Source organism: Poromitra crassiceps, assembly GCF_964638095.1.
Source record: "Poromitra crassiceps genome assembly, chromosome: 25".
NCBI classification, from domain to species: domain Eukaryota; kingdom Metazoa; phylum Chordata; class Actinopteri; order Beryciformes; family Melamphaidae; genus Poromitra; species Poromitra crassiceps.
The window spans coordinates 41,738-65,060 of record NC_139649.1 but is presented as its reverse complement, the minus strand read 5'-3'; the positions used below and the strand labels follow the sequence as shown (position 1 = coordinate 65,060).

Below are 23,323 nucleotides of genomic sequence, written 5' to 3'. Positions count from 1 at the left end.
CTGTAATGTCATGCTGTGAGGTAAACCATGTGTCAGCTCGCGGCAGCTGAAACAAAGCGTTCACGCTCACCTCGTCGATGACTTTGGCAAACTGCTGTAGGGTGGAGCTCATCACCTCATCATCGCCCCCCAGAGGAAAACGCTGCAAATGAATATGAAAATAGATGAATATAGCAAAGAAACATGGAGTATAAATAACGCAGCAGAATCAGGCTCATAAAGTATTCAAATTATAGAGCATGTTGAGGAGAAATGTGGTGGCTAGTGTTATGAGGCTGATGGCTAATGTTAAGTGGCTAGTGCCATGTCACTGGTTAGCCCATTTTCATTCCCAATGCATGTTGACTATTTGTCAGGACCCTTGGTGTCAGTTCATAACAGCGTTGGTGTCCTGGAAAGATTTAAATGTCCTGGACAAATGCTGATAGGTTGTGTTAGGCTAGTGTAGTGGTTCCCAAGCTTGGGGTCGCTAATGTTAAGTGACTGGTGGGTAGTGTGCTCTACCTGTTTGTCGTACTCCTTCAGCAGTTTGGAGGTCAGGTGGGTTGCGGCGCTCAGCTCATTCTGGAAGAGAAAACAGACAGACTGCTAACCCAACAGCAGCCAATAACCTGCTAATGGGCCGTTCCCTTCAAACTGGGAAATGGGAATGTGACGGTTCAAAGGTCATAACAGTGCTCAGCAGCCCCGACCTCAAAAATCCAAGATGGCTGCTCCGTGCCTCAACAGTGGTTAAAATGGTAGTAAATACTGTTTATGAGCACTTCCGTCTTTTTGTGTCTCATTAAATCAGCTGTACACACAGCACTGAAGATCAGACGTTGTAGCCTAATCAGTGGATTTTCGTAACAGTGATCATAAAGCAATATGGATTATAGTGGACATGTATTGGAAATAGGCCTTAACTTTTTCCGCAAATGTCTACTCGAACAAAGCGTTAAGCATCCACCCACACCAGAGTTTACTGAGGTATGCTAACAGCTACCTCAGTTGGCTCAGGGAGGCACTAGAGATCCGGAAGCGTGCCCACACGACTGTAAACCGGGACGAGGGGGCCTACATGCTCTCGCATACCTGGGATACAGTCCTCCATAAGATACCGGTCAGCAGGGGACATGGTCATCCCACCTATGTAGGGCTGTTGAAACGAATTTTGATATTCGAATATTATTCGAATTTAATAATTATGAACGAAATTCGATTATTATTATTTTTTAAAAACGAATATTTTTTTTTTTTTAATATTTTTTTTTTTTTTTTTTTTTTTTTTTTAGAACACTAGAACAGTGACAAGTTCTGACAACATACTTGAAGAAAAGAGTGTTAACTGAAGTTGACTGTTGAAGCTGCTATACTGTTTATTGATAAGGAGCTCAAACAAAGGCTGTGTCTTTTTTTATTATCAATTATTTTATTTTAGCATTTCAGACAGCACCAATACATCACTGATGAATATTAACTAAGCTCTGGTTATCTGACCTATTTTCTAATGCAATGAATGTATATGTACATTGTACAAGGAACATGTTTTCTTAAATAAACATCATTGCTGGACTATTTGTGATAAGCCTAATATTATTTTGAATATTCATCCACCATTCACTTTTCCATCTACATTTGGTAAAATGCTTAGAAAAAGTTTTACTTGGTCAAACCCAAAGATTCAGCTATATTTAGAATCAGAACATAACATAAGAGAAGACAACAATTCACTCAGACCAAAAAAAAAAAAAATTTTTTTTTTTTTTAATTCAATTAAAAATTAATTAAAATATTCGAATATAATTCGAATATTAAAATGTATAAAGCACTGAAATTCGAATTTGATTATAGAGGGAGATTGACAGCCCTAAGGTGGGATGGCCAAACCCACATAAACCATCCATATATACGTCACAGCAACATCACGTGACGTCTCTGAAGAAGGCTGCAGGAAGCAAAGCAGTCGAAACTGTCAGGTATGACAAAAACAAAAAAATAACGTCTTTTCACATGAAATATCTAATACTGTAAAACTAAGTCAGACGTCATGAACCTTTTTGGATTATGCTAACAGCTGCTAAGCTAACGTCAGATCACTCTTATCATGGTCTGTCCGTTTATTTCCTCACAATAAGTGCTCCAGGCAGCGCTTTTTCCATGCCAAAACGCTAACGTTCTGTGAACAGCCCTTACACAGAAGATTACCTCTGCTCTGTCATTATTATCATTGTAATAGATATTCTTACAGGCATATGGCTAATGCCAAATTAATTGCAAACCCGCCCGGCGAGTACCCGATTACTCGTGACGTCCATAATAAAAGGTACTCGAGTATTTAAATTACTTAAAAAGCCCATCCCTAAACAGCACCTGTGCGTCGTAGATCCTCTGCATGGCCTGGTACAGCTGGGAGGTGTAGCTGGAGATGGCTGCAGTATCCTCCTCAAACACTCCCAGCAGAGAGCGCGTCTACACACATACATGCACACAAACACACACACGCACAAACACACATGCATGCACACACGCACATACAAACGCACGCACAAACACACACGTCATACACACACACGCAGACACAGGTGCGCGCACACACATACGTACACACAGACAATAAAAAAAAGTGGAAGTGTGGAAATGAATTCAGTGTTAGCGTGATATCAATCAACAGCATCTCATCATGTCAGCACAGAACAGCAATGTGTTCAGGAACCGGAATCAAGGTATAGTATCGACAAATTTTGAGCGATACACTGCCCTATTATATATTATAATAGGGCATATATATATATTCTACTGTCAAATCTGGATGGCTGCCAAAATAATAATTATTAGCTATTACGATCAACTTTATTTGTACAGCAGTGTAGCAATTTCTTTTTTTACAGAGCGCTTTAGAGAGCAAAACATGACGACACATGAAAACAAGACTAGTATTAAACAAGACTATTATCATGAAAACAAGACTATTATTCAATAAGTTTAAGGAATTAGTCAATGATAAAAAAAGAAAAAGAAATTAAGAGTCTGAGAATTGTAACAGAAAAGCAAGCAAGTAACAAATGGGGGGGTGAGAAGAGATGTCAAGATAGTAGAGTGAAAATGGTGACTGACATCTTTTTCCTTTCCTGGTTCTGATTAAAGTTGTTATCGCACCGAGAGACATATAAACACTGATTTAATTTGAGGTAGGAACAAAACCACCTTCCAGAGTAGGCCTGTCACAGTGGTGACTTTAACTAACGTATTATAAGCCCAACCTTTTCCAGAGAAACAATCATGCTTACGTGAACTCATATTAAACGACTTGGTCTATGTTTATACAACTGGATGAGAAGACGAGCTGTCAACACAGGGACGTTAGCTGCGTCGCTAAGGAAGTAGTCAGCAGTGTCGAGTTCATTATGTGTAAACAAACAATGGCTGTGCTGTCTGCCTGTCTATCTGTCTGTCTGTTTGCCTCTCTGTTGCTTTGAGCCAGCTGCCTAGCTACCTGCCTGCCTGCCAGCTCGGCCCGGGCGGCGGCTATAGCAGGCTGCACATCATCCGGCGGCCCCAGCCTCCCTGCTACAAAGACAGCTAGTATGTCTAGCTAGGTGGCTAACGTTAGCATGGCAGTCAGATGACTCCTCCACTCTCGGGGTGGCGGTGTGTTACCTGCGGACTGTCCTCCAGAGTCTCCTCGATGGGCAGCTTCTCTATCCCGGGCATGGCTGCAGCGGGCGGCTCGGCCAGGTGAGGTGAGGTGATGATAGCCACAAAACAGACTGGTGCGATAGAAAAGAGAGATAACAGGAATCCACAACACCCCACACAGCTCCCCCCACTTCCGCATACCCCGCCCCCAAAGAGGATCTTGATTGGATCGAGGAAAAACTTGCATGGATTCGATTGGTTGACTGATTTAAAGGGAAAGACGCCATCTTGGCTCTAACCTGACTCTAACCTGTCCTGCCGCTTCAGTCAAGCTCATAGACGGTCACACTCAGAGCCACAATGGCAGCCGTGCTAGTGTGAAGCAGTGTGAAGTGAAGTGAGCAGGAATTTCTGACTTCCGGTCAGGATTTTTCAAAAATAAAAGCTGTCATTCAAAATGTTCAAAATCGATAAAATATGCAAATGTAAGTGATGTCACACAAATTGAATAAATATCCATGGCAAACTGCACTCTAAATCAAATTATGTAAAATTCACTCTTGTTCACATTTGGAAAAACACATTTCCAGGCCTCCCGGCACACACAGTCAGAACAGTAAAAAGAGCCCATTTCAAAATATTGTAACGTGTCGGGTAATCCAAGTATTACCTGTAATGTGATGTGCAACATAAGTGTCTCAACGGTAGCTAGGAACTAATGTGTGCGGGTGTGTTCCTAGGGGAAACGGGGTATATAGGACCAGCGGCCGGGGTGCCGGGGGGAGTCAAGCTATGGAGTGAGCGAGACCGGGTGTTGTGTGTAGAGCTAGCTCTGTGAAGCTAGCTGCTAGGAGCTAAAGAAGCCTGTGAATAAAGACCCTGTACCAACTACAACTCTCCGTTCTTTGGCGTATCACCGATACGTTACATTGGTGTCAGGCAGTAAAGCGGTAGCGCCTCTGATTCGGTCGAGAGGGGAGAGAGTGAGGAGGAACGGCGGAGGAAAAGTTGGAGATCAAAGGCTCGAGCGTCCTAGCGGTAGCGAGCTAGCTGTGTGAGCTAGCTGCTACGAGCGCCACGTGTGATGGTGCGCCTAGAAGAAAGCCTGTCGGCGAACGGGAGAAAAGAGGGGCTGACGACAGAGATCAGCTCGATGCTGGCGGGCATGGAGGCCCGTGTGTTGAAGGAAGTCAGACGGCTGGTGGAAGAAACTCCTGCCTGGGCAGTGGAGGTGATGCGGACGCTGCGAGAAGTCATGCAGCGGTTGGATTTGATGAGCGCAGAGGGAGCGCAGTGTGAAGAACGGCCGGAGGAGCCACAAAATAGACTGTGTTGGAGCTGTGGAGAACCGGGCCATGTGGCGAGGTGGTGCCGAGGCGAGCCCGGGAGACGGACCGGGTATGCGGGACAACGACATGGACAGCAGGGAGCCTGCTGGGCATGCGGCGCGATCGGACATCTAGCCAGAGAATGTCAAGAAGCTGTCGAGGACTGGAGAACAGCGGGAGAGGAGAGACGTGCGGGCGGTGGACAGGTGAGACTTTGTTGGACGTGCAGGTCGCCTGAACATTTAGCTAGAGACTGCACTAAGAGTGTGAACGCTGGAAGAGACACACAGCCGGGGGAGCAGCCCGAGCAACAAGCAGTGGAGCAGCCTGAGCAACAAGCGGCGGAGCAGCGGAGCAGTACAGAGCCGATTGTTCTGGGCAGGAGAGTGACTGTTGAGCCGGCCCAGGCTAGCTGCTCTGGAGCGGGGATCGTTTTGAACAGCCAGAGGGAAGTGAGCGACATCACCTGCAATGCTGTTACAGTCGGGGGAGCGGCGCTCGTATTCCCGGGGGAGCGAGAGGGGTCAACGCTGGAGGAGCCAGCCCAACCAAGCCGCTACACAACCCCCACGGCTGCACTGCAGAAAGTCGAGGTGGAGATCGACGCCGATGGTGTCCGCCCTGCTGTCCTCAACACGCCGCCCCCTGGGGGAGCGGGACGGGAGGACGAGCGAGTGCAAGACCGGGAGGATGAGAATGTGACTATGGAGGATGTCGATCTGGAGGAGTGGATACGCAGACAGGCGGAGGACGCTAGCGTTGGACCGGTGTACAGGTGGGTGGCGGCCGGATACCGGCCTCGCCTGGAGGAGATATGCATGTATTCAAGTACCACGAAGGAACTGTGGGAGTTGTTTCCGGACTTGAGGGTGAGAGAGTCGGGGATTCTGGGGTTAGATGGGCGCGGGAAGAGTGGCAGCGTCGTGGTGGTGCCCAGCTGCCTGCGGGGACTGGCGCTACGGGGGGCGCACAGGGGCCGCAGGGGTCAGGGGCATCGAGGGGCTGAAGAAACACTCAGCCGCCTTTGTCGAGTTTTCTACTGGGTACAGATGAAGGGAGACGTAGAGGACTACTGCCTTAGCTGTGTCGACTGTAATGTGCTTCGGGTGGGACAGAAGCTGTAAAAGGGGGGATGGAAATAGTGGTTGAAGTGAAGTGGAATAATGTGAATAAGAAAAAAAGGTTTAAATGAAGGTAATGAAAAAAGAATGATGTAAATGTTGGGGGTTATTGTCGAACTGAAATTAGATGTGGGTTGAATTGAAGATGAGTGTAAAGAAAAGAGGGAAAACGAAATAAGGTAAATGTGGGGGTTATTGGTAAATTGAAATGTGTGTAAAAAAAGAGAATTGAAATGTGGGTTGAATTTAGAGGAATGGGAAAAGAGGGAAGAAATGAAAAGAAATGCAAATGGTGGTGGTGGAACGAAAATTAAGAAGTGCGCTAAAAAGATAAGAGACTATGTGGGAAATTGGGGGAATACAAAATGTTGTGGGGTGGTGTGTTTTGGTACAGGGGGATATGTGTGGGTTGTGGGTGTTAACGTGGGCGTTAACAAATGTTGGGTGAGGAGTATGTAACGTGTCGGGTAATCCAAGTATTACCTGTAATGTGATGTGCAACATAAGTGTCTCAACGGTAGCTAGGAACTAATGTGTGCGGGTGTGTTCCTAGGGGAAACGGGGTATATAGGACCAGCGGCCGGGGTGCCGGGGGGAGTCAAGCTATGGAGTGAGCGAGACCGGGTGTTGTGTGTAGAGCTAGCTCTGTGAAGCTAGCTGCTAGGAGCTAAAGAAGCCTGTGAATAAAGACCCTGTACCAACTACAACTCTCCGTTCTTTGGCGTATCACCGATACGTTACAATATCGTAAAAAAAAAAAATCACAATTTTAATGCGTTGGGGCAAACTCACTATAGTCATGTACATCAGTAGTCCCTCTATCATGCCTGACTACTGGCTAACCAAAATATATGTCAAATTCACTCTTGCTGACATTTGGAAAAACTCATTTCCAGGCCTCCGGGCACACAGAGTCAGAACAGAAAAAAGAGTCCATTTCAAAATATTAAAAAAAAATAACATTTTAATACGTTGGGGCAAACTCACTATTGTCACGTACATCCGTAGTCCCTCTATCATGCCTATCTAGTGGCTAACCAAAATATAAGATTCACTCTTGCTGACATTTGGAAAAACTCATTTCCAGGCCTCCGGGGAGGCGGGCACACAGAGTCAAGTCAAGTCAAGTTTATTTGTATAGCACATTTCATACACTGCAGTTCAAAGTGCTTCACATAAAATGGATGACATAACAAAATAAAAAAGAGGATAAAATAGACATTTCATAACAGCTTTGTCTTTATACTGTAGTTTGGACGCCAAGCATACCCTCTACTGGTACCTTGCGTCTTCTGTTGCCCGTACATGCCACAGCATTGGGTTTGCATAAAATCAGATTCAGGCAATTCAAAGTGCTTCACATAAGATGGCCGACACAAGAAAATAAGAGAATAAAAGAAGAACAGACAAAAGATCCCATTTCAAAATATCGTAAAAAATAAAAAATTTGATTTGCCCCGAGCTGGGGCTTCGACGTGACCACCAACCCAGCCTGATGAAAAATGATGAGCAAGAGGTAGGCTACCCGTTATACATAGGGATGGGTATTCTTTCATATTTTTCAGATTCATGGGCTAAAACGATACTTTTACAACGGTACCGGTGCCTGAACCAGTACTTTTTAAAATTTAAAGCGGGTATAAAGCTTTTTTTTTTTCTTTACTTAAAAGAGGATTCCAAACAATAATGTTATGTATGCCCTATGTTAGTGAAGGTGCATGCAGTGCATATTTCAAATATTACATATTTCACTCAGCAGCTCGGGCATGGCACCTAAATGAGGTAGGCTACTTAAATCTGCATTGTAATTTGGTACCAGTAGTACCGGTTGTAAAAGTACCAGTACCAAAGTGGTACCGGGTTTCGGTACCCAACCCTAATGATAAAGTGACAGCCAGGGATCCTGACCAAACGTGGGTTTTTGAGGGGTTGGGGTGGGGAGAAGGTGTACTCATGACACCCAGTGCTTGGCCCTGCGTGGCCCCGGGGTGCCGCCCCCCCCATTCCCCCCGGCGTACAGCTCGTACTCCTGGAACAGGATGTAGTCCTTCAGTCGCCACGGCAACGGCAGGAAGCTCATGAAGACAGGCGAGCGGAAACGAAGACGACCGAGACAACGACGGATCTGCAGACGACACAGGTGCTGCAGACAGGAGGCGTTTTCTACAGGAGGGGGGAGGGAGAGACAGAGGGGGAGGGAGGGAGACACAGAGGGGGAGGGAGGGAGAGAGGATTTTCAAATCTTAAAGACCTCCTAAAGTCATGTTTTAAGATTAGAAATACTTTACTTTGAATAATAATCTGTGTCTGATGGTTTTCTCCACACATACAAAAAAGTTAAATTATCTTCTTAAAATCCTTAAAATGACTTCCCCGTGCGTGTGTGTGTGTGTGTGTGTGTGTGTGTGTGTGTGTGTGTGCGTGCATGCGTGTGTGTGGACCTTGCAGCCTGCAGATGTCGGCCCACTGCGGCTGCTCCATCAGAACCGCCTTCAGCTTGGAGCAGAAAGTCACATGACCCATGTAGTCCAACAGCACCCGCACCACATGACCTGAGAGCTCCTTCAGGCAGGAGAGCGTGATGACCTCACAGAACTGACAGACAGAGAGACAGGCAGACAGACAGCGACAAATTGAATGCCATATTATATTTCAAATTAAACTGCCATCTATCTAATTAACTGACAAGGTAATAAACAACCTGATTTGCTAGCTAACTCATCAATGAATTAACTCATATCACTAACATGTTTCTCTAATAGTGTCGTTGATCACAGTGTAGCTAACTTCCTGTCTTGTCACCATAGTGACTTTGATCACAGTGTAGCTAACTTCCTGTCTCGTCACCATAGTCTCTTTGATCACCGTGTAGGCGAGATAACTTCCTGTCTCGTCACCATAGTGTCTGTGATCACAGTGGAGCTAACTTCCTGTCTTGTCACCATAGTGTGATCACAGTGTAGCTAACTTCCTGTCTCGTCACCATAGTGTCTGATCACAGTGTAGCTAACTTCCTGTCTCATCACCATAGTGTCTGTGATCACAGTGTAGCTAACTTCCTGTCTCGTCACCATAGTGTCTGTGATCACAGTGGAGCTAACTTCCTGTCTTGTCACCATAGTGTGATCACAGTGTAGCTAACTTCCTGTCTCGTCACCATAGTGTCTGATCACAGTGTAGCTAACTTCCTGTCTCATCACCATAGTGTCTGTGATCACAGTGTAGCTAACTTCCTGTCTCGTCACCATAGTGTCTGATCACAGTGTAGCTAACTTCCTGTCTCGTCACCATAGTGTCTGTGATCACAGTGTAGCTAACTTCCTGTCTCGTCACCATAGTGTCTGTGATCACAGTGGAGCTAACTTCCTGTCTCGTCACCATGGTGTCTGATCACAGTGGCGCTAACTTCCTGCCTCGTCACCATAGTGTCTGTGATCACAGTGTAGCTAACTTCCTGTCTCGTCACCATAGTGTCTGTGATCACAGTGTAGCTAACTTCCTGTCTCGTCACCATAGTGTCTGATCACAGTGGCGCTAACTTCCTGCCTCGTCACCATAGTGTCTGTGATCACAGTGTAGCTAACTTCCTGTCTCGTCACCATAGTGTCTGATCACAGTGGAGCTAACTTCCTGTCTCGTCACCATAGTGTCTGATCACAGTGTAGCTAACTTCCTGTCTCGTCACCAGAGTGTCTGTGATCACAGTGTAGCTAACTTCCTGTCTCGTCACCATAGTGTCTGATCACAGTGGAGCTAACTTCCTGTCTCGTCACCATAGTGTCTGATCACAGTGTAGCTAACTTCCTGTCTCGTCACCAGAGTGTCTGTGATCACAGTGTAGCTAACTTCCTGTCTCGTCACCAGAGTGTCTGTGATCACAGTGTAGCTAACTTCCTGTCTCGTCACCATAGTGTCTGTGATCACAGTGTAGCTAACTTCCTGTCTCGTCACCATAGTGTCTGTGATCACAGTGTAGCTAACTTCCTGTCTCGTCACCATAGTGTCTGTGATCACAGTGTAGCTAACTTCCTGTCTCGTCACCATAGTGTCTGTGATCACAGTGTAGCTAACTTCCTGTCTCGTCACCATAGTGTCTGTGATCACAGTGTAGCTAACTTCCTGTCTCGTCACCATAGTGTCTGATCACAGTGGAGCTAACTTCCTGTCTCGTCACCATAGTGTCTGATCACAGTGGAGCTAACTTCCTGTCTCGTCACCAGTGTGTCTGTGATCACAGTGTAGCTAACTTCCTGTCTCATCACCAGAGTGTCTTTGATCACAGTGTCGCTCCAGCCCTCGTAGTCATCAGGGACATGGGAGCGGTTGCCGTAGGGACAGTCAAAGCAGCGGTCGACGTCGTAACCATATTGACACAGCATCCTCAGCACCACCTGGCACAAAACATGCCAGCTTCAATATAACATCTGTTTCCCTCCAAAAGACACTGACAACTAAACTTTTAGCTGGTTAAAGCTCAGAGCTGCTGTCACTTTCATGTTTCCCCCCCAAGATGAGATTCCTACTATAAGCCCCGACTAGCCCCTACTGAATCTCACCTGCACTATTTGCCTTTCATTTGTTGTTGTGTTTCTACTGCTTTTATCATGCAAATAAATACATTTAAACAAATCTAAATCTACCGAAAAAAAGCTTTGTTAACAAACACTAATCTACTAGATGGATACTATTACTAAGTGTCAGTTTACCTCGTCTTTGAGAGCGTACTGCATGGCGGAGGGGAAGTGTGTTGTGTTTACTCTGCAGTAGTAGTTGACATTGGCTCCGAACCTCAATAACAGATTGATCAGCTCATAGTTGCCAAAACGCAGCGCCACCTACAGGGAAGACAAGGTCACTAGATCAACAGAGTGAGCGTGGTCATAAAGGGGCGACCTTGGCCGCTAGTTTCAAGTCTTCTTCAATGCAGCATGTTGACTTTAGAAGAGACGATGCTTTGTGGTAAGAGTGAGAGGTCGCCTGTCCAGTGATCCTGCACCAATAGAGTACAGCACATGTGTCAAACTCAAGGCCTGGGGTCCAAATCCGGCCCGGCACCTTATTTTATGTGGCCCATGAGAGCTAGCAAAGACTACAATTTGTCCAATATCAATTCTAATTCTAATTAGTTCTAATAGTTGTAGGCTACTAGTTGTCTGTTTGCTATTATTTTTCCTATAATTCTGATATCAGAGCTCGTTATTAATTGTTAAGTTATTACTAAAAACCATTATTAAATTGAATCAGAGGCAATTATTTATTTATTTATTTATTTGTTTATTTGGACGGGACAGTGCAAAATTAATGAACACAGAAACCACAGAACAGATAATAAAACCTGGAACATAGTAAAAGTGTAAAAATTGCCGGATTTAGCACGAGGCTAATTTCCATCCGTTGTCCCCATAAAACATAAAACACAAGAAACATAAAGCGTAAAACGTAGAACATAATAAAACATACATAGAACATAGGTAGCAGCAGTACACTTTAAAACTACGTAAAACATAAGTAGCAACAATACACTCTAAAATACATGGCAGCAATTACTCTTAGAAAAATAAAAATACATAATAATAATACACACAAAAAAAGAGAAGAAAAACATACTACCTGTGGACACATGACTGGTTTGTTTTCAGCCATTTTTTAAGTCTGCCTTTGAAAGCGGCAAGGGTGGGGCTGTCCCTTATGGAGACGGGGAGACTGTTCCATATTTGGCTGCCTTTTATCGACAGGACATTCTGACCAAACGTGGTCATTCTACGATGGACCTTGCAATCACCTCTGGTGTCTGACCTGGTGCCGAGTCCAGTGATTCTATTATTTTTTTGGATGAATTCCTGTAAAGGAGGGGGAGCTAGTCCATGTAGGCATTTGAAGAAGAAACAGGCACTCTTTAAGACCTTGAGATTTTCAAAGCTCAGGAAGAAATGTTGTTCCAGAATGTTACAGTGGTGGTATGACAAAGGTTTTCTAGCAAATGCCTTGATGGCTCTGTAATAAAGCTGTTCAATAGGTTTTATGACAGTGGCACCTGCAAACGACCAGTTTGTGAAGCAGTATTCAATGTGAGAGAAAATCATGCAGTGAAGATATGTTTTAGCTGCATCAACTGTTAAGAAAGGCCGGATTTGTCTAAAATTAACTAAATTAAAATTAATTGTGCTTTTCATTTTTTTGATGTGTTTCTTGAAGGAAAGGTTCGAGTCCAAAATGACTCCGAGGTACTTGAAATGGGAGACCAGTTCCAATTCCTCCCCCCCCAGAAACACATTGGACCTTGTGATGCCAACTGATCGTTTGCTGAACATCATGCATACAGTTTTTTTTGTATTTAGCAGCATGCACGTGTTTTGCAGCCAGTGTTGGACCTTTTCTAATACATTTGTGAGTTGACAGGAAATCAGGTCGGTTGTTTTTCCCTGTACAAAAATGACCGCGTCGTCAGCGTACATCTGCACACTGAAGTCAGGGCATATGTCCGGCAGGCCATTGATGTACAGGGAAAATAATAATGGCCCAAGGATCGATCCTTGTGGCACACCGACTGGGTTGTCAAGAAAAGGGGACTTGACACCATCAACCATGACACAATGTTTTCTGTTTGTTAAGTAGGACTTAAACCATTTTATAGTATCAGCAGAGAAATTGAAGTGAGATAATTTAGCCAGGAGTACTTGATGGTTGACAGTGTCAAATGCCTTCCTGAGATCTAAGAACACAGCACCAACATATGGGTTTTTGTCGAGCATATGCTTAACCTTCTCAATGAAAAGACAGTTAGCTGACTCGGTAGAGTGATGCGCACGGAAGCCAAATTGTAGTAGGTGGAGTGGGGTGTGACCTTCATCAAGGTGTTTAATCATGAGTTTCGACACCCACTTTTCAGCAACCTTAGATATGGTGGGTAGGATGCTGATTGGCCTGTAGTTGGCCACTTGTACCCTACTACCTGATTTAAAAATTGGGGTCACAATGGCCACCTTCCAGGATGATGGTACCTCCTTTAGGCCTTGGCCACACTGATCCGTCAGAAAATGGACAGAACGGATAGACGGATAGATTTATGTCCGTTGCATGTACAAGTAACCTACTTGTACAGCAGGTGGCGGTAAGCACCTTGAAGGTGTCAGCGACCCGCCTATAAACCGAGAGAAGAAGAAAGCTGGCGTCAGCTAGCTGTTAGCTCTGTGTGCTACGTTACTTATGTGGCAATAAAATGCCACCGAATGAGCAGATTAGATGGTGAAATCAGACGGTGACACTGACTATCACGTTGTACAACAGCGGGATGGTGTACACAGCATTAATTATAGCCTCCTTCACTGCCTCGGCCGCCATCTTCTTTGAAAAGTTGAAACAAATCTCGGAACGCCTCCTCTCGAGACCTCGACTCTGATTGGCTAAACGGACAGTGACTATCCGACCATCCGACCATCCGATACGTCCATCCAGAAAAAGTTCATCCCTCTTCAACTTTCTGTCCATCAAAACGTATGCAAATTTTCTGGATACGTACGCTTCTGAGTGCTCCACGGACAGTCGGACAGCTGTCATTGAAAATGAATGGAAGTGAACAGAGAAATGAACGCACACGGACAGACACCACGGATCAGTGTGGCCAAGGCCTTAGTCTAATTGATTGGTTCACCAATATGGTGATAGGTTTTATTAGAGCGGTAGAGTGGGTTTTTAAGAAGTCTGTGTCCAGGCCATGGGTGTCCCTGGCCTTAGAGCGTTATGTAATATGATAACCACAAGTAGGCTAGATACATTTATATGGTGTTACATTTACAACCGGCCCTTTGAGGGCAACCATAATGCTGATGGGGCCCGGGATGAAATTGAGTTTGACACCCCTGGAGTACAGCAATGAGTCAGAAGTAGCAAATCGCCGCCATGTTGGTTCGTAAGGGGAAAAGGCTATGGGGGTTTAGAATGGGGATTTCGGTTAAATGCATGAAATAAGGTCTGTGGTTAACAAAAGTTTAGTAATTTGTGTTCAGCAGCATAATCATCACAAGCGACGACCACTTTGATGACTTTTGAAGCTATATGCATTTTTTTAAACACGATTTTCAGAAAAGTCATAAAAGTCATAAAAGTGGTTCTCGTTTGTGAAGATTATCCTGCTGAACACAAGTTACCCCTCCAAGCATACAAAATGAAAATACCTCATCCCTGTGGTACTCTATAGCAGACGGCTCTGTGGGAAAGCCCTGGTCTCGCGCTCGCTAGCTGCTTCTGGCTCCAAATAACCAAGATGGCGACGGTCAAAATGTCAAACTCAAGGCTTCAAAATGGGAGCCCACAAATCAATGGAAGACATCACGGTGGCTACGCCCATATTTTTTTACAGTCTATATGACGCTCACAGATTTGATGGAACCGACAGGCAGAGAAAACCTGTCTCAAATTCAACACACAGACACACACACACACGCACACACACACACACACACACACACACACACACACACACACACACACACAGATACGTACCTGCAGACATTTGATGGGGTCTTGGTTGGCCATGGCTCCGCCCTCCAGCAGCAGTTTGACTGACGGTACGTCATTATTGGACACGGCAAAGAACAGCGCAGACTTCCTCTCGTCGTCATAGCTACGGCGAACGCAGGGGTGGAGCATGAAGTTGGGGTCATAACCCGCATCCAGCAAAGCCTGATGGGAAGAAGGGCGTCGGCTTTTGCTCAGTGACAAAACAACATGAGTCTGGAAAACATGGATGCTACAGTAGCACTTCCTGCTTGTATGTGTAAAAGTGAATGTGATTTTTGTATGGGGATTTCTGTTAAATGCATGAACTAAGGTCTGTGGTCAACAAAAGTTTATGAACGAGCAAAGTTTGTGTTCAGCAAGATAATCTTCACAAATGAGAACCACTTTGATGACTTTTGAAGCGTTTTCTGAAAATCGTGTTAAAAAAACCTCATTTAAGGTCCTGGGTTCGATTCCTGATGGGGCGCTGTGGCCGTGTCTGGGTAGGTTGGAGTGGTTCTCAAATGTTTTCACATTAAGGATGTCTAAACTGACACAAATAAGACCACGGGCTGATTTTGTCCCAGGGTCCCCCATCTGATAAGAGTGTTGCTTTAAGATTTAGAATACAGACAGTGTATGAAACCTATCACTAAAAGAGTCATACAGTCTGTCCTGTCATTGTGTTGCTTATGGATGGTATTACAGTGAAAATAAATCCCCCCCCTTTTTGCTGGAGACCCCCCACACACACACACACACCTGTATGCAGTGTGTGTGTCCTCCAGCAGCAGCAGAGTGTAGGGGACTCATCCCACTGTCGTCCACTGCCTCCACAGACGTTATTGGAATCAGCAGCTCCAGAGCCCTGAACACACACACACACACACGCACGAGCGCGCACACACACGTGCACGCACACACACGTGCACGCACACACACGTGCACGCATACACACGTGCACGCACACACATGTGCACACACACACACAAACACACACACATGCACACACACATAATGATACTCAAACTAATACAAATTAAACTAAAACTAAACACATGAAAAATAGAAACCTATAATAGCTCTGTGTGTGTGTGTGTGTGTGTGTGTGTGTGTGTGTGCGTACCCTGGGTGTCCACGGTGCGCAGCACGGTGAATGGGCAGGTGTCCGGTGTGTGTAGCGACATTAGCGTCGGCTCCGTGTTGCAGCAGCAGCTCCAACATGCCTCGCTCTCCAGACGCACACGACTCATACAAGATGGACGCCTCATCATGCGCCTGAGACAGTACGTCCACCCCTGCAGTGCACACACACACGCACACGCACACACACACACACACACACACACACACACACACACACACACACACACACACACACACACACACACACACACACACACTCAGTGTTGCTCCCTACCAGTGTTGGTCAAGTTACTGAAAATTAGTAATTGGTTAAGTTACTTATCTCAAAAAGTAATTAGTTAGATTACTAGTTACCTCAAAAAGTAGTGGAATTACAGTAATGTGTTACTTAGTAGTTAGTAGTTACAGTGCAGAGATGGGAAGTACTGTAACAAGTAAAGTGTAAGTAAAATACTGCATTACTGTACTTAAGTAGGATTTTCAGGTATCTGTACTTTACTGAGTATTTTATTTTTCTGACAACTTTTTACTTTTATTCCCTACATTTTAACACAAATATGTTTTCTCTCCTTACATTTAAAAAACAGGCTAGTTACTTTAGTTTTAAAGCACGACAGAAAAAAACATGTCATGTTTGTCTGTCTCTCTCGTCTCAGGCCCTCTCAGCTTACACGCACCTTTGTGTGGAAAAACCATATCACACACATTATATCGTCTATACATCTTAAAACATGTTTGGAGACGACCTTTTAATTATATTAATATGATGTGAGTTTCAGATAGCTTTGCACAGAAAGAGTCGAAGTACCTTTTTTTACTTTTATACTTTATTACATTTCAGAGCCTGTACTTTTTTCTGTACTTCTACTTAAGTAAATAATGTGTGTAGCTACTTTTCCCATCTCTGCTGCTTTGTAAATAGATGTAGATTTTGATGTCTGGTTTTGTAAATGTCTCTCTCTCTCTCTCTCTCTCTCTCACGTCTCGTCAGCAGGGTCTGCACCACCTGCAGGTGTCCTCCCTGTGCAGCCAGAGCCAGTGGCGTGATGCCGTAGTTGCTGCGCGGGTCTGGCCAGGCTCCGGCCTCCAGCAGCAGGGCCACCAGCAGCACTCTGCCCAGCCGAGAGGCTTCGTGCAGGGGCCGGCGCCCGTTCACCCCCTCCTGGTTGACCCTGGAGCCCCACGACAGCAGCAACTTCACCAGGTCACTGCGGTCTGAACGGATGGCTGCAGAGGGGAGGAGTCAGTCAGACAGACAGTCAGACAGACAGACAGACAGACAGACAGACAGACAGACAGACAGACAGACAGACAGGTAGACATTAGTTTGACAGTTAGATAGTCAGATAGTCAGTCAGACAATTGGTCATACAGTACATAATAGTCTTCTAAATAAAAGCTCCAGTCAAAGCCAAAATGATTTTTCTTGGATGAACTGATTAGATTTTGGTGGTCAAAGGTCAAAGTTCAAGGTCACTGTGACCTCACGAATGCCATTTCCAAGCTCATTATCTCAGGAACACCTTGACAGAATTTCTTCCAATCAATTTCAAACATTCCTTTTCTGGCGGAGTTATAAAGCTTAAGTGAAGCAGGAAATAAGGTCCTGGTTGTAAAAAACTGGAATTCTCCTTTAAGAATGAAAATAAACTAACAATAGCATATAATGCCAAATGGGCAAACAACGGGAAAACCTCATTTTGCTCCAACATATCTTCTGTCAAACTTGAGTTTGGAGGAGAAGGTTAGTCAGCCTACCTACAACCAGTGGAGAGTCCTGGTCTTGGTCCTGGCTGTCTGGCTGAGCTCCGTGTTGCAGGAGGAAGGAAGCGTTTTCTATCAGGCCCTGCTCTACTGCCAGGAACAGAGGGGTCCTCCCACACAGAGTACAGCATTCAACAGAGCCTTCACCTGAGGCTGGAGGAGTTGACTTTAGTTTAGTTTGAGACAATAGGCTTGTTTGAGATGACTGCCGCCTCGCCTGGAAAGCAGACGAGAGCAGGCGAGCACAGTCAGGCGAGGCGTCAACAAGTCGAACACCCCCGACGGCACACTTCCTGCTGCTTTTCTTCTTCTACAGTTTTGTTGGTAACACTTTACAATAACGTACACAAATACTATAGTAGTTACTAGTAAACTAAGCATTAACTAATAGCCAGTTAATGAGTAGCTAATGGAAAATTTGGCATTAGTCAATCACTAGTTAATCATAGTTAATGAGTAGGTAGTCATTAGTTAATGATTAGTATCTAATTTCCTGAGTAGAGTAGTTAATCATTACCTAATGATTACTAAATGTCATGTTTTTTGTAATATATATATATATATATATTTTTGACGGCCCCCGAAGGGCGGTGTTTTTTCGGCGCCCATGAGGGCGCCGACGAAAAATTTACGTTTGGATGATTTTTAGCCATATTTAGATGAATATCTCATTTTTAATTAACATTAGGATTATACTGTAGTAATGTAATTATTCAGTATTTTTCCTTTTCTCACTCACTTGGTGACCTGCTCTCCCTTTAGGTCATTTTATAATTACACTACAACAGACAGCAACACAGGCAGAAACACTGAACTTATTATTATTATTATTATCACTTCGAAACACAGTGCAAAACTTGTCATCTCAACACAAAAATAAAATAACAATAACCGTATACGATTATAGCAGCAGCCAATGACAGTGAGTGCAGTACAGAGTCCAGGTCTGTCTGTCTCTCAGGTGTAATAATCCCACAATGATCACGGCTTTAACAAGTGTCACAGGCTGTGTAAACAGTGTAAAGTGGGCTCTCTGTAACTTGATCCCTGGGTCTGTCTGTCTCAGGTGTAATAATCCCACAACGATCACGGCTGTAACAAGCATCACAGGCTGTGTAAACAGTGTAAAGTGGGCTCTAAGCGTCAGGGGCAGTTGCCCCCTCAGATTTAAAAAAAAAAAAAAATTTTTTTTTTTTTTTTTTTTAGGGGGACCAAATTTTAAGGGGGACAAAATGTCCCCATGTCCCCCTTGTTCCGGCGCCAGTGATTCCAGGTGGTATTTATGTAAAATATGGAGTGACAGCTTGGAATAGATATAAAATTGAAGTTTCTACACTTCACTGTGGGTTTGTGATGCACCTGTGTTGAACCAATGGGCGCTCAGCTTGATGCGTTTCTCGTCATCCTCTGTCATCCGCAGTCGGGCGCAGTTGGTGGGGAGGCGTGATTTCTAACCCCACATAGGATAAGCAATAACCACGCCCTGTGGCGCCGGGATTGGCCAGGAGCATTGAAGCTTGGGACTAAAGCACCTGGGGTTTTTCATCTTTTAAAATAAAGATGTTTAAAAACTATTGCTTGTTACATTTTCAGTGCTGTACCTTTTCTCTGGGTAAGAATTGAGCTTGAAATTAACGATATGATACATTATATTATATGAGCTATGAACGTGAACACAACACCGTTTATATTATTGCATGTTTTTGTAGATTGTGTAGATTACAATTATTATACTTATTATTATTATTACTATGGTAAGGAAGGTAGGTGACCATAATTCAATAATTTCAATGTCCGCTCTCAAAATCGCTGTCCGTTCTCAAGAGCTATTCAGTTGGTTCCTATAGACTGTAAATATATTGGTTCATGAAATCGCTGGGCTGCGTGCCCTCCAGTGTTGCTCCTGGCCAATCCCGGCGCCACAGGGCGTGGTTATTGCTTATCCTATGTGGGGTTAGAAATCACGCGGTGGGGAGCAACTGCGGCGCCTCGCTCCAAATCTGTGCCCGCCTCGCTCTCGCGAGAGTCACGTGACTCACGCAGTCGGGCAGGACCGCAGGACGGAGCAAGTCGGACAACTTTCTAACCATCATGCAATGGGGCAAGCAAGGCGCTGGTCGAATCTGCGGGATGACGTATTTTTGTAGGCTGAATGCGGAAGTCCCGAACTTCCTGGTTCTTCACTGTTTCTGTCTATGGGATTTTTGAATGGGTTTTTGGCGCGATGCTTCAAATAATGTCTGTGGGCAACGCAAGTTTAATCAAACGCGAACCAAGGTTCAGCGGGATAATCTTCACACATGAGGACCACTTTCATGAGTTTTGAAGCGTAACTGCGAACCCTAGAGGTAAAAAGCTTGTGCTAAGCTAATCCAGAACTACACACTGTCGCATAGGCTTCCACGTCACGTCAGCACTCAACCTGGACTGTTGTTGATGTGTGCACAGACGATTACCCCGGGCTGAACGGGGCTGAACCAGGTGAGGGAAAGATATAATTTCCGTGTTCGTCCTTGAAGTGGTGACGTTTGACGTATATATCCCCATCGACTCAACAGTGTAGTCCCATTTAGCCGTTTGCTAGCTAGCCGCCCTTTTAACGGCACGTAAAAGCTTCAAAACTCGTAAAAGTGATCCTCGTGTGTGAAGATGATATTACTAAACACTGGTTCGCGTTTGATTAAGCCAGCGTTGCCCAGAGAGATTATTAGAAGCATCGTGCCAAAAACCCATTCAAAACTCCCATAGGCGAAAACTGTGAAGAACCAGGGCTGTTAGCATCGATGATTTCCGGACTCGTTACTGCGGCTCTCTATAGGGCAGGCACGCAAGGCCGTGCAGCTGCCGAGCTGCGGGCGAGGCCATGCAGCGGCCGAGCTGTGTATGCGAGCTGCAGGGCCAGCTTGGCTTGGCTTATAGTAAAGGTGGTACTGCCCTTTTGATTGTGGTCTAGCTCATTTTGAAGCTGGTACAAACCTTTGTAAGTCAGCTCCAGGATGTTTTGGTTGCTCTGGACTGCAGCTTCGTGGAGGGGAATCCAACCTCTGCTGTCTGTCTCTAAGAACCTGTCTTTCTGTTGTCTTTCACACAGCTCCTTCAGGATCTTCTCATTACCTGGACAGACAGACAGAAGACAGAGAGACAGACAGACAGACAGACTGACCCCCGACTGACCAGAGGAGGTGTTACTGCAGCGACCAGGACTCATAGCCCACCAGCTTCCCACCCACAGACACGGCCAATTGTGCCTGTACTGTAGGAACGTCTGACCAGGCAGGAATACTGCTGCTGGGAATTGAACCCGGGTATCCGCGGACCGCGGTGGTAGGTGCGTGCTTTTGCCTCTACCCTACCCAGACGCCCCCTGGTGGTAGGTGAGTGCTTTTGCCTCTAGACTACCCAGTCCCCCAAAATAAAACTCACCTTGACAGAAGCACACTCACCTTGTCTGATAGCATTGAAGATCTTGTTGCTGTCTGCAGTGTTGTGGCCAAGGCTGTAAGGAAAGAGAGACTGTAGTATGTTAACATGCACACTAATAGTCTACTATTATTCAGAATATGATAATATTCCGAATTTGATCTTGTAAACAGTATATTCCCTTTGGATATTCCGAATTAGGCCTTATTCTGAATGTAGCATTTTCCGATTAAGACGTGGGATATGCGGATATATTATTTGAGTTTTAGGAGCATTCTGAACCTGCTGTCTGACCTGCTGTCCCCTGCTCGGTGGTCTTGTTGGGTCTTCTTCTGCTTGTGGCTCTCCAGCAGACTCTGTTCTATCATGTACTGAGTCGCTGCATCTTCCTCCTCCTCCTCCTCCTCTGTCCCAAACTGCTGCAACATGCGCTCCACTCCTGCTCAACATGGGGGAAGTCAGTCAAGGCCTTTTTCTCTGATCCCATGCTGTGTGTGTGTGTGTGTGTGTGAGAACAATAGAGATGTTCACACCAAGGCGAAAGCAACGTTCTCTCGCCCAAGTTTGAACAAACATGTCTCCTGCCTCAGTGCGAAATCTCTTCTACTTGTTTGCATTGACTTTATGTAATCATGTGAATATCTGAAGATCTGGCCAGTGTGAACGTACATAGATGTCTGATGGTGGGAGGAAACCGGAGCACCCATGGGGAAACCCACACGAACACGGGGAGGACATGCAAACTCCACACAGAAAGGACCTGGGATGGACCGGGGTTCGAACCTGGGACTTTCTTGCTGTGAGGTAACGGTGCTAACCTGAGGCACCATGCCTTCCCCCTCTGTGACAGTTACATTTCCTCCATCAAGGTGGCCAGGAAGTTATGTTTTTGCCTGTCTGTCAGTCAGTCTGTCAGTCTGTCTGTCTATCAGTCTGTCTGTCAGTCTGTCTGTCTGTAACCATCATACTTGGACAACCTTTGTCAGAATAAAATATTGGCATGTTATGTTTCTGCAAACCACAGATACGTTGCATCTCAACGTTTGTGAACCAAAAATACGTTGCACATTCAAGTCCTCCAACCACAGGAGCGTTTTCCAACGTAAATTTGAAAACGGTGCTGCCTCTCCAATTTTCATTTGAAAATGTTGTGAAAAATAAAATGACTTGGGTTATATGGTTATAGGCAACTAAACAACTTCAGCTTAGGGTTATGGTTCAGGTTATGGTCAATAACAAAAGCGTTAAATGTGACTTACAGTTGAAGACATTGAACATGCTGGGACATGAACCCTGGTCTCTGGAGTCGAGGGCAAAGACTTAGGCGCCCATATTTCAATAACAGAATGTTATTTAGCTACATGACTGATAGAGGTCTAGGCTCTAACGTTACACATATGTAGAAATGTTGCAAAGTATTTTTGGATCACGAACATTAAGTTTCAAAGTATCCGTGGTTCACAGAAACAACATTTTGTTCTGGTGTCTGCATGGGCTGTTTCCTCTATAACATTTGCTTTTACCTTCTGCTTCCTTTGTGGTTGCTGGTTTGATTCCTCTCTGCTTGGATGTAGAGTTCAGGTTTACAGGGGATTTGTAGCGTCTGTTGTTGTCGTGTGTGTGTGTGTGTGTGTGTGTGTGTGTGTGTGTGTGTGTGTGTGTGTGTGTGTCTGTCTGTCTGTCTGTCTGTCTGTGTGTGGTGGGGAGGGTAGCTGGAAGGCTCTGGCTGTTTTGCTAAGTTACTATTTTTACCCCTGGCAGCAAAGTAGGCTATACGGCCTGACTAGCAGAAAGGCAGACAGGCAGGCAGGCCTGCAGACTGGCAGGCATACAGACAGACAGACAGACAGGCAGACAGACAGGCAGGCAGGCAGACAGGTAGGCAGGCAGACAGACAGACAGGCAGATAGACAGACAGACAGACAGACATGCAGGCAGGCAGACAGGTAGGCAGGCAGGCAGACAGGCAGGCAGGTAGGCAGTCAGACAGACAGGCAGGAAGGTAGGCAGTCAGACAGACAGGCAGGCAGATAGACAGTCAGACAGACAGACAGACAGACAGTCAGACAGACAGTCAGTCAGACAGACAGACAGGTAAAGAGGGGAGAACAAGCAGCGACAATTCAGTGAACGGTCTTCTTCTCAGGGAGGAGCTCAGCCTCTGAAACATTTAAATACATGTTGACTTCGTATTAACAGCTGCATTTTGTAATAAACAGCTTGAATGCAATATGCAATATGTAATGAGGGCAGTGGTGGCCTAAAGTTGAAAGAAACCACCCCACGCCCCGTCCACAGGTTCTGCATGGTGGTTATGATCTGGGGAAGGTGATGGTAGGTTGTAAAGGACTGGAGCACCTGGAAAGATCCTGGAAACCACCATCATTTCTGGCCAAGCAAAAGGTGCAGTTGCATTGCTTTGTATTG

The 23,323-nt window shown here is 45.3% G+C and overlaps 2 protein-coding genes across 2 annotated transcripts in view; both read right to left on the bottom strand.

Annotated features, from left to right (window-relative positions):
- The window catches only part of appl1 (adaptor protein, phosphotyrosine interaction, PH domain and leucine zipper containing 1), a 30,392-nt gene extending 26,613 nt beyond the window's left edge, over nt 1–3,779 (bottom strand). The window contains exons 1-4 of the mRNA XM_083660900.1: nt 3,640–3,779; nt 2,353–2,451; nt 505–564; nt 71–142 (exon numbers count right to left, since the gene is read on the bottom strand). Of these exons, the coding sequence (XP_083517026.1) occupies nt 71–142; nt 505–564; nt 2,353–2,451; nt 3,640–3,693 (285 nt within the window). The 5' untranslated portion in view covers nt 3,694–3,779. The remainder of the gene's footprint in view (nt 1–70; nt 143–504; nt 565–2,352; nt 2,452–3,639) is intronic.
- Nucleotides 3,780–3,941: 162 nt separating this feature from the next.
- On the bottom strand, nt 3,942–21,324 carry LOC310798414 (dynein axonemal heavy chain 12-like; the record flags this gene model as incomplete). The annotated part of the gene is given in 14 exon segments (XM_083660964.1): nt 3,942–3,990; nt 7,976–8,079; nt 8,082–8,230; nt 8,509–8,662; nt 10,330–10,458; nt 10,774–10,902; nt 14,570–14,749; nt 15,329–15,434; nt 15,693–15,864; nt 16,694–16,939; nt 17,471–17,629; nt 20,453–20,590; nt 20,920–20,972; nt 21,191–21,324. Coding segments are annotated over 14 exon segments (1,902 nt in total).
- Nucleotides 21,325–23,323: the final 1,999 nt, after the last annotated feature.